We start from the raw sequence: 12,346 nt of genomic DNA on the forward strand, positions 1-12,346 counted from the left end.
CATGAGCTAGTGACGTATGGGATATACATTCCTACCAGGAGGGGCAAAGTTTCCCAAACCTTAAAATGCCTATAAATACACCCCTCACCACACCCACAAATCAGTTTTTACAAACTTTGCCTCCAAGGGAGGTGGTGAAGTAAGTTTGTGCTAGATTCTACGTTGATATGCGCTCCGCAGCAAGTTGGAGCCCGGTTTTCCTCTCAGCATGCAGTGAATGTCAGAGGGATGTGAGGAGAGTATTGCCTATTGAATGCAGTGATCTCCTTCTACGGGGTCTATTTCATAAGGTTCTCTGTTATCGGTCGTAGAGATTCATCTCTTACCTCCCTTTTCAGATCGACGATATACTCTTATATTTACCATTTCCTCTACTGATTCTCGTTTCAGTACTGGTTTGGCTTTCTACAAACATGTAGATGAGTGTCCTGGGGTAAGTAAGTCTTATTTTCTGTGACACTCTAAGCTATGGTTGGGCACTTTATTTATAAAGTTCTAAATATATGTATTCAAACATTTATTTGCCTTGACTCAGAATGTTCAACTTTCCTTATTTCCAGACAGTCAGTTTCATATTTGGGATTATGCTTTAAATTATCATATTTTTTCTTACCTCAAAAATTTGACTTTTTTCCCTGTGGGCTGTTAGGCTCGCGGGGGCTGAAAATGCTTCATTTTATTGTGTCATTCTTGGCGCGGACTTTTTTGGCGCAAAAATTCTTTTCCGTTTCCGGCGTCATACGTGTCGCCGGAAGTTGCGTCATTTTTGACGTTATTTTGCGCCAAAAATGTCGGCGTTCCGGATGTGGCGTCATTTTTGGCGCCAAAAGCATTTAGGCGCCAAATAATGTGGGCGTCTTATTTGGCGCCAAAAAATATGGGCGTCGCTTTTGTCTCCACATTATTTCAGTCTCATTTTTCATTTGCTTCTGGTTGCTAGAAGCTTGATGTTTGGCATTTTTTTCCCATTCCTGAAACTGTCTTATAAGGAATTTGATCTATTTTGCTTTATATGTTGTTTTTTCTCTTACATATTGCAAGATGTCTCACGTTGCATCTGAGCCAGAAGATACTACAGGAAAACCACTGCCTGCTGGATCTACCAAAGCTAAGTGTATCTGCTGTAAACTTTTGGTAGCTATTCCTCCAGCTGTTGTTTGTAATAATTGTCATGACAAACTTGTTAAAGCAGATAATATTTCCTTTAGTGATGTACCATTGCCTGTTGCAGTTCCCTCAACATCTAAGGTGCAGAATGTTCCTGATAACATAAGAGATTTTGTTTCTGAATCCATAAAGAAGGCTTTGTCTGTTATTTCTCCTTCTAGTAAACGTAAAAAGTCTTTTAAATCTTCTCTCTCTACAGATGAATTTTTAAATGAACACCATCATTCTGATTCTTTGGACTCTTCTGGTTCAGAGGATTCTGTCTCAGAGATTGATGCTGATAAATCTTCATATTTATTTAAGATGGAATTTATTCGCTCTTTACTTAAAGAAGTACTAATTGCTTTAGAAATAGAGGATTCTAGTCCTCTTGATACTAATTCTATACGTTTGGATAAGGTTTTTAAAGCTCCTGCGGTTATTCCAGAAGTCTTTCCTGTTCCTAATGCTATTTCTGCAGTAATTGCTAAGGAATGGGATAAATTGGGTAATTCATTTACTCCTTCTAAACGTTTTAAGCAATTATATCCTGTTCCGCCTGACAGGTTAGAATTTTGGGACAAAATCCCTAAAGTTGATGGGGCTATTTCTACCCTTGCTAAACGTACTACCATTCCTACGTCAGATGGTACCTCGTTTAAAGATCCTTTAGATAGAAAAATTGAATATTTTCTAAGAAAAGCTTATCTATGTTCAGGTAATCTTCTTAGACCTGCTATATCATTGGCTGATGTTGCTGCAGCTTCAACTTTTTGGTTGGAAACTCTAGCGCAACAAGTAACAAATCGTGATTCTCATGATATTATTATTCTTCTCCAGCATGCTAATAATTTCATCTGTGATGCCATTTTTGATATTATTAGAGTTGATGTTAGATTTATGTCTCTGGCTATCTTAGCCAGAAGAGCTTTATGGCTTAAGACTTGGAATGCTGATATGGCTTCTAAATCAACTCTACTTTCCATTTCTTTCCAGGGAAACAAATTATTTGGTTCTCAGTTGGATTCTATTATTTCAACTGTTACTGGTGGGAAAGGAACTTTTTTACCACAGGATAAAAAGTCTAAAGGTAAAAACAGGGCTAACAATCGTTTTCGTTCCTTTCGTTTCAACAAAGAACAAAAGCCTGATCCTTCGTCCTCAGGAGCAGTTTCAGTTTGGAAACCATCTCCAGTCTGGAATAAATCCAAGCCTGCTAGAAAGGCAAAGCCTGCTTCTAAGTTCACATGAAGGTACGGCCCTCATTCCAGTTCAGCTGGTAGGGGGCAGGTTACGTTTTTTCAAAGAAATTTGGATCAATTCTGTTCACAATCTTTGGATTCAGAACATTGTTTCAGAAGGGTACAGAATTGGTTTCAAGATGAGACCTCCTGCAAAGAGATTTTTTCTTTCCCATGTCCCAGTAAATCCAGTGAAAGCTCAAGCATTTCTGAATTGTGTTTCAGATCTAGAGTTGGCTGGAGTAATTATGCCAGTTCCAGTTCCGGAACAGGGGATGGGGTTTTATTCAAATCTCTTCATTGTACCAAAGAAGGAGAATTCCTTCAGACCAGTTCTGGATCTAAAATTATTGAATCGTTATGTAAGGATACCAACGTTCAAGATGGTAACTGTAAGGACTATATTGCCTTTTGTTCAGCAAGGGAATTATATGTCCACAATAGATTTACAGGATGCATATCTGCATATTCCAATTCATCCAGATCATTATCAGTTCCTGAGATTCTCTTTTCTAGACAAGCATTACCAATTTGTGGCTCTACCGTTTGGCCTTGCTACAGCTCCAAGAATTTTCACAAAGATTCTCGGTGCCCTTCTGTCTGTAATCAGAGAACAGGGTATTGTGGTATTTCCTTATTTGGACGATATCTTGGTACTTGCTCCGTCTTTACATTTAGCAGAGTCTCATACGAATCGACTTGTGTTGTTTCTTCAAGATCATGGTTGGAGGATCAATTTACCAAAAAGTTCTTTGATTCCTCAAACAAGGGTAACCTTTCTGGGTTTCCAGATAGATTCAGTGTCCATGACTTTGTCTTTAACAGACAAGAGACGTCTAAAATTGATTACAGCCTGTCGAAACCTTCAGTCTCAATCATTCCCTTCGGTAGCCTTATGCATGGAAATTCTAGGTCTTATGACTGCTGCATCGGACGCGATCCCCTTTGCTCGTTTTCACATGCGACCTCTTCAGCTCTGTATGCTGAACCAATGGTGCAGGGATTACACGAAGATATATCAATTAATATCTTTAAAACCGATTGTTCGGCACTCTCTAACGTGGTGGACAGATCACCATCGTTTAATTCAGGGGGCTTCTTTTTTTCTTCCGACCTGGACTGTAATTTCAACAGATGCAAGTCTCACAGGTTGGGGAGCTGTGTGGGGATCTCTGACGGCACAAGGAGTTTGGGAATCTCAGGAGGTGAGATTACCGATCAATATCTTGGAACTCCGTGCAGTTTTCAGAGCTCTTCAGTTTTGGCCTCTTCTGAAGAGAGAATCGTTCATTTGTTTTCAGACAGACAATGTCACAACTGTGGCATACATCAATCATCAAGGAGGGACTCACAGTCCTCTGGCTATGAAAGAAGTATCTCGAATTTTGGTTTGGGCGGAATCCAGCTCCTGTCTAATCTCTGCGGTTCATATCCCAGGTGTAGACAATTGGGAAGCGGATTATCTCAGTCGCCAAACGTTGCATCCGGGCGAATGGTCTCTTCACCCAGAGGTATTTCTTCAGATTGTTCAATTGTGGGGGCTTCCAGAGATAGATCTGATGGCCTCTCATCTAAACAAGAAACTTCCCAGGTATCTGTCCAGATCCCGGGATCCTCAGGCGGAGGCAGTGGATGCATTATCACTTCCTTGGAAGTATCATCCTGCCTATATCTTTCCGCCTCTAGTTCTTCTTCCAAGAGTAATCTCCAAGATTCTGAGGGAATGCTCGTTTGTTCTGCTAATAGCTCCGGCATGGCCTCACAGGTTTTGGTATGCGGATCTTGTCCGGATGGCATCTTGCCAGCCATGGACTCTTCCGTTAAGACCAGACCTTCTGTCACAAGGTCCTTTTTTCCATCCGGATCTGAAATCCTTAAATTTAAAGGTATGGAGATTGAACGCTTGATTCTTGGTCATAGAGGTTTCTCTGACTCCGTGATTAATACTATGTTACAGGCTCGTAAATCTGTATCTCGAGAGATATATTATAGAGTCTGGAAGACTTATATTTCTTGGTGTCTTTCTCATCATTTTTCTTGGCATTCTTTTAGAATACCGAGAATTTTACAGTTTCTTCAGGATGGTTTAGATAAGGGTTTGTCCGCAAGTTCTTTGAAAGGACAAATCTCCGCTCTTTCTGTTCTTTTTCACAGAAAGATTGCTATTCTTCCTGATATTCATTGTTTTGTACAAGCTTTGGTTCGTATAAAACCTGTCATTAAGTCAATTTCTCCTCCTTGGAGTTTGAATTTGGTTCTGGGGGCTCTTCAAGCTCCTCCGTTTGAACCTATGCATTCATTGGACATTAAATTACTTTCTTGGAAAGTTTTGTTCCTTTTGGCCATCTCTTCTGCTAGAAGAGTTTCTGAATTATCTGCTCTTTCGTGTGAGTCTCCTTTTCTGATTTTTCATCAGGATAAGGCGGTGTTGCGAACTTCTTTTGAATTTTTACCTAAAGTTGTGAATTCCAACAACATTAGTAGAGAAATTGTGGTTCCTTCATTATGTCCTAATCCTAAGAATTCTAAGGAGAAATCATTGCATTCTTTGGATGTTGTTAGAGCTTTGAAATATTATGTTGAAGCTACGAAATCTTTCCGTAAGACTTCTAGTCTATTTGTTATCTTTTCCGGTTCTAGGAAAGGCCAGAAAGCTTCTGCCATTTCTTTGGCATCTTGGTTGAAATCTTTAATTCATCTTGCCTATGTTGAGTCGGGTAAAATTCCGCCTCAAAGAATTACAGCTCATTCTACTAGGTCAGTATCTACTTCCTGGGCGTTTAGGAATGAAGCTTCGGTTGACCAGATCTGCAAAGCAGCAACTTGGTCCTCTTTGCATACTTTTACTAAATTCTACCATTTTGATGTATTTTCTTCTTCTGAAGCAGTTTTTGGTAGAAAAGTTCTTCAGGCAGCGGTTTCAGTTTGAATCTTCTGCTTATGTTTTTTGTTAAACTTTATTTTGGGTGTGGATTATTTTCAGCAGGAATTGGCTGTCTTTATTTTATCCCTCCCTCTCTAGTGACTCTTGTGTGGAAAGATCCACATCTTGGGTAGTCATTATCCCATACGTCACTAGCTCATGGACTCTTGTTAATTACATGAAAGAAAACATAATTTATGTAAGAACTTACCTGATAAATTCATTTCTTTCATATTAACAAGAGTCCATGAGGCCCACCCTTTTTTGTGGTGGTTATGATTTTTTTGTATAAAGCACAATTATTCCAATTCCTTATTTTATATGCTTCGCACTTTTTTTCTTATCACCCCACTTCTTGGCTATTCGTTAAACTGATTTGTGGGTGTGGTGAGGGGTGTATTTATAGGCATTTTAAGGTTTGGGAAACTTTGCCCCTCCTGGTAGGAATGTATATCCCATACGTCACTAGCTCATGGACTCTTGTTAATATGAAAGAAATGAATTTATCAGGTAAGTTCTTACATAAATTATGTTTTTTCGATTAATCGGATTAAAAGAGAATCAATAATAGTTTTCTATGTTTTAAATAAAATCCACATAATGAGTGTTACAAATATAAACTTCAGACTAAACTTTACATTAACACAACTGTTTCTTCAAGTTTTAAGCAGCAGAGCACAGTTTTATAATCAAACAAAACAAAACCACAAACTGTTTGAAAAGAGGTAGAACTAGAAAGAGTTAGACTATCACTATTAATAACATTCAGTTATTCACTCTTTCAGAAACTTTGCATTGAAATGCAAAAATCTCAACATGTCCACATGCTTCTGGCTAAGGCTGGTTCTCTGTTTGCAGCTATATTTCCTGCAGCAGAGAAAAGGCTGTTGAGGTGTATAAGTAGGGTTTTGCCAATTTCACCAAAGTGGGATATTTATCTTTGTTAGCTCTTCACCAATGCTAAGTGTTTTCTACCTTGGCAAGGGGCCTCTCAATAAAGTAACCCTTGACTTTATTCTAACATAAAAAATATCTTGAATATCTATATGTAATGGTAAATAACCAGCTATAAGGTTAGGGGAAATGTCTAGTCCGCTCTAAAAATAACGAATATATACTTATAAAGGTTGAATCTGGTACATATCACCATTTATTAAAAATATTAAAAAACAAAATCAAAAGCGCTAAGGACTGTATATCAATAACAGGACAAAGCCTTACACATTTATTTATACAGTACATATAATCAGCAATAGCAAGCAATACGCTAATAATTGTGCAAACAGATAATAATGCACATCAATTTAAATAACTCCCATCAATCTAGGGGCAAGGTGTAAATAACAAGCTTGGCGCTATATCATGAAAAGCATAGTTCCAAATCACCTGATTTAATATAAACAATACAAATGATGACTATTATATCTGAGTTGCACATAAGCCAGGGGTAGTTGTAAACTTATTCTGTCCTGAAAAAGTGAAAAATAGACGTCTGTAGACGTCCTTTAGGCTAAGGACATAACCATAAAACACAATACCATGTGCAGGAGCTCATTGGAGTGAAGCAGCTGGTGTTGTGCACAGACCAACTAATTGCAAACCAACTAATCGATTATGAGATTCGTTGACAATTATTTTCATAATCGATTATTATCGATTATGACGATTAGTTGTTGCAGCTCTAGACTTAAATATGTGCTTTGTTTATGTTCTCGTTTTGGAGCACTTCTGTATCCAGGTTATCTTATGTATCCTTGTTATGACAACCTCCTAAAAAAAAAAGAATAACATGGGAGCAAAACATGATAATATGATAATAGAAGTTATTGGAAGGTTTTTTTTGTTTGTTTTGTTTTTTAATTGTATACTCTGAATCACAAAATACGTATTTGTTTTTCATATCCCTTTCAACCTCTATCTTTCTTATAATGCAAAACTGTCACTCACTCTCTTAAAGGCACAGGTTATAACAGTCATCTCTAATACTTTCCTACATCTTTACCAATCATATCACCCAAAAAACAGCAACTCTCCACAGAAAGCCCATCATTTTCTGTAATCTTAGATTTTTTTTAAATTTGCCACAATTGCATCTGTCTTGCATATATCTCTCTTTAAAAAAAGAGAGAAATAAAATATCTTCTATGTTGATCTTTAAGGGCATACCGGTCAAAATGTAAATGCACATAAATGAATTACATCTTTATTTATTTTTTTTCTTTCCTTTTTTTATTATTCATGCAATGAACACACTATAAAACTGACATACTACATATAAAAAACATTTTATTTACTTCACACACTTTTTCACTAGACACAATTTCACTCAGTATAACCTTACCCATCTCTTAACCTTCAGCATGCAATAGGTTTATGACTGTTTTATGTTGAAGCTGGTAAAGTCAAATTTCTTTATTTTTTTTTTGGGGTTTTGAAAAAGTTTTATTGAAGATAAAGCAAACAATAGAAACAAGTTACTGGAATCATACAAAAAAAGAAAATCAGTATGAATGAGACCGTCTAGGGGAAGGTCACAGTTGTTTGCTGAGGAACATTGCATGACAATGAAATACAAAGAACAAAAACAACATAAGTTAAACATCGTACGATATAGTTCTCGCAGGGAGGCATAGAAGTGGCAGCCATAGAGAAGTTGAAATGTATAATGGGCAATAACAAGTAAAGCAATCCTTCAATTAGCTGACTCCAAGCATGCCTAATTCTATTAAATTTGCAAGCTAATGAACCAGTGGCTAAGGAGTTGTATATGCATATTTCCTAAGTGTTTGTGGGTGTAAGGGGGGGCCCTGAGGGAGGTGAAGTAGTCATGTTGGTTGTGATACTTGATTCAGATATTCTTCCCAAAGGAAGCAGATGGAATGATAATCATCTTTACGTCTACTATGTGTGTAGTGGTACTTTTCCAGCTGGAGAGATTGGTAGGTTATCTCCCTCCAAGTCTTTTTACTGACCATAATGGTCAGTAATGTGAGTCTCAATTTACATTTAATCTTAGTGAATTTGTTGTTGGAAAAACCAGATGTTTAGGTCTAGAGTCATTGAAAGTGCCTTTTCTATTTCGGTCTTGATCATCAACCAGTAGGATTGAGCGATAGGGCAGGTCCACCACATATGAGTGGGGATGCCTTCCATATCACAACCTCTCCAGCAGGTTGGGGAGGACGTGGGGAAGATTGTGTGCAGACGGGACGGTGTGTAATACCATCTGCATAAAAATTTGACATTCATCTCTAGTGTGTATATAGAAGATGAGAATTTGGTCATGGAGGAGAAGATGTGTTGCCATGTTTTTTGAGTCTGGTGTGTGCCGATCTTTTTCCCACTTGTTTACATAGGAAGGAAGGTAGTGTATGGGTGCATGAGTAGTTGATATGAGGTTGATAAGAGATCTCTATTTAAAGTGTCTCAGAGACAAATACTTTCGAAATTAGTTAAGTTGCGCGCAAGTTGGGTTTTGTGTGTGTTTCTCATGAGGAAATCTGACATCTGAGTGTAACGAAACCAGTTTTTATACACGGGACCTAGGTGGGGTATAATCTCGATTTGAGGTTTGGGTTTGCCGTTATCTATGAGGATTTGGCAAGGTATAGATTTGGTTATATGAGGTAGTGTTATTGCTTGCCTTGGGTGCTGAAAGGGGAAGTCTAAGTTTTCTAATATTGAGGTCAGGGGGGAGGGAGGGTATTGTGGATATTATAACCATGCTTTTTGATTAATGTATCCCATAAGTGAAAAGTTTCAGCAGTAATTGATGGAAGATGAGCTGGTAAGTTCCTCAATTTCGGGGAGAGCCAACACTTACTCCCAAGATGGTCAGTATTAGACAAATGGTGTTCTAAAAGAACCCACTCTTTGTGAGATGAATGCTTGCACCAGTTGATGATTCTGGTAAGGAAGGTGGCCAATCTATACTGTTGCAGGTTTGGGATCCCTAAGCCTCCTAAGTCTTTCGGGAGGTATAGTGTTGCAGTTGCGATTCTGGGCCGTTTATGTTGCCAGATATATTTTGTGATTAGTTTTTGTAGATTGTGTATTAATGGTGACGGTAGAGGAATAGGGAGGGTCTGGAAAAGATACAAAAGTTTAGGGAGAAGAATCATTTTAACAGCATTGATTCTGCCCACCCACAATAGGGGCTTGTTACTCCAGGAGCGCAGGAGGGCTTGTGTGGTTGTAGCTATGGCTTGAAAGTTTGCGTTTAGTAATGTGGACTTGTAAGTGGATATGTGTATTCTTAGGTATTTGATAGATTGTTGCTGTGTGCAGAAATGAGCAAGTGATTGTATTGTTTTCAGCTCATCTGCCTGAAGTTCAATGGAAAGAAGTTCTGATTTGGTAATATTGATTTTAAAATTGGAAAAGGAACCATAAGTGTGGAGAGTTTGGAGGAGGGGTGGAATCGAGGAGACAGGTTGTGTGAGTGTCAATAAAATGTCGTCCGCATATAGGGATGTTTTGTATTCATATTGATTAATTTTGAAACCTTGGGTATCAGTGTTATTTCGGATATGGGAGGCCAAGACCTCCATGGCAAGGACAAATAATATTGGAGAAAGGGGACAACCCTGTCTTGTACCATTAGAGATCTGAAATGGGTGGGATAATGTGTCGTTTAATTTGACTTTAGCTAATGGTTGGTTATATATAGAGAATTTTTTCCCTATAAAGGCCTGGTCAAATCTGAATTTAGAAAGCGTTGTAGTATTCATGGAAAGATTGGAGGATATCCTTAGTAGTTTTAAGAGTGGCTGAGGAGTGAGGTTGATGGATTTCGTATATGTGCGACTTTTAATTTTTTCTTTTTCAGTGCTCTAGCCAATAGTTTGCCTGATCTGTTACTTTCATAGTAGAACATACTCTTTGTTTTTATGCGTAATGTTTGGTATTCAATTTGTAAAAAGCTATCAAGCGCAAGTCTTGTCTGATGTAAGTCATTTATTATGAGTGGGTCAGTTGGGGATAGCTTATGGGCAAGGTCTAATCTAGCAAATAAATCTGACAAGTTTTTGTAGGACTGTCTGTGTGTTTTTAAAAGCTGGGCTTTAAGCTTGATCAGCTCTCCTCTGAGCACACATTTGTGTGCCTCCCATAAGGTGTATTTGCTGTCGACAGAGTGCATATTAAGAGTAAAATATTCTGTTATAATTTTGCTGAGTTGTTTAAAAGGGTTTCATCGAGTCTCCATTGGTATGGTATTGAGGGTGTATTATACCAAGATAGTTGGAGTTTTGCAGCAGAGTGTTCCAACCATGATGTGGGGGATATGTCACATCTGTTAACTAGGGCCAGTGCTGCTTGATTTAAAAGTATATAATCAAGGCGGCTGTGAGATTTATTGGGATGGGAGAAAAAGGTATAGTCGCGTGTTTCAGGGTGTATAAGACACAAAGTGTGATATAGATTGAGGTTTCTCATTCCTCTCCAAAGAGTATTTGTAATTTTTTTTTTTTTTTTTTTTATATTCTTATGCTTGGATTTGAACTAATCTTAGAGGGATGTTAGGGGATATTAAAATCTCCCGCAATAAAGGTGTGTCCTTTAGTGATGTCTGTAATTTTGTTAAGGATATTTTTAAAGAATGCAATTTGGTTGGAGTTAGGGGCATATATGTTTATTAGTGTGGTAGGTCTGCCATAGAGTAAGCCTACTAGGCCCAAATATCTGCCTTCAGAGTCTTTGGCGCATTGTACAAGTGTGAAAGAGGTTGATTTACTGATGAGGATGCTAACTCCCTCTTAAAAACCCTCTTAGAACTGTTGGAACTGTGGTAATGAGTGGTGTAAGTCTTGCCAAAATATTTGGGCTCTTTGTTACGTTTAAAGTGTGTCTCTTGAAGAAACAGTATATCTACTTGTGTTTTAGATAGATCTAGCAGAGCTTTAGTTCTTTTATGGGGTGTATTCAGACCTCTAGCATTTTGGGAAAGAAGGGTTAACTTCTGTACTTCTTTTTTGGTGCCGTTAGCCATTATTTTTGCAGGGAAAGTAAGGGGATATCTGGCAATTAAGGAGGGGGAACATTACAGTGATGCAGTGTGTGTGTGTGTGTGTGTGTGTGTAAGTGTGAGTAGGTTCCTGCAAATGAGAACAATACATTAAGCAAACATTGTGGTAATAAAAAAGTAATGGAAAACAATAAAATATTAGCAACAATACAAAACATGAAATTACCAACAAGGTAAACTAAAGGAGAAAAAAACTCTCTTCCTATTATAGGGCATAAGTGAGAGTGGTTAGGGGGTAAGACCACTACTAGCCCTATGGTATGTGGATCTATTAATTTTGGTAGAGCAGAATACCCTGGCCAAAGGGAATTAAAAACAGGAGGGGTAGGGGGGTAAAGAGAGTGAGGTATAGTGGAATGGAAAGGCCGGATCAGGGAAGGGAGGGTGGGGGGGGAGTTTGGAAGAGCGGGAGCAATTGTACTGGGGTGTAAAACCAGTAAGATTTCAAGGGGTTACAAACACATGGTGCATTTACTTGCCCAATCTTACGTGGAACCTCAGTTACATGTCTGTACAACGTCCAGGGTCTTGACACACTCAAGGTGGAGAAGTTGTTAGGTAGAGTGGGTCGAAGAAGCAGGACTGGAAGCAGTTTGGCTTTTTGACGCGGCCGTATCTGATTTGTTCATCTTTTGTGAGACGATGTGCCATGAATCAGCTGGTGGGTTTTGTCTCTTGGGTGGGGAGGACAAGGTGTGGACAAGGGAGGAGGACCCAGAAGGGGGGTTCTAGGTCCAATGTGGAGCAAAGTCTTGGGATATCCTCCGGAGTCCTACATTTGTAGCGAGAGTTGTTCCTAATGGTCCAGATGTGCGTCGGGGATCCCCAACAGTATGGGATCTTTTTAGTCCATAACAAGGTGGTGATTGGAGTGAATTCCTTCCTCCGTTGTAGAGTGTGTGTAGAGAGGTCTTGAAAGAATTGCAGAACATTCCCTCTAAATCGCACAGGTTGATTCTTCCTAGATTGCGATAAAAGCATTTCCTTTTCCTGGAAATTCTTAAACTGAAT

General features: G+C 38.6%; 1 protein-coding gene across 1 annotated transcript in view; it reads left to right on the plus strand.

The window, feature by feature from the left end:
• The window catches only part of DCAF10 (DDB1 and CUL4 associated factor 10), a 37,163-nt gene that overhangs the window by 19,116 nt on the left and 5,701 nt on the right, over positions 1 to 12,346 (plus strand). The window contains exon 4 of the mRNA XM_053700015.1: positions 2,449 to 2,829. Within this exon, the coding sequence (XP_053555990.1) occupies positions 2,449 to 2,829 (381 nt within the window). The remainder of the gene's footprint in view (positions 1 to 2,448; positions 2,830 to 12,346) is intronic.

Source organism: Bombina bombina, chromosome 2, assembly GCF_027579735.1.
Source record: "Bombina bombina isolate aBomBom1 chromosome 2, aBomBom1.pri, whole genome shotgun sequence".
Lineage (NCBI taxonomy): Eukaryota > Metazoa > Chordata > Amphibia > Anura > Bombinatoridae > Bombina > Bombina bombina.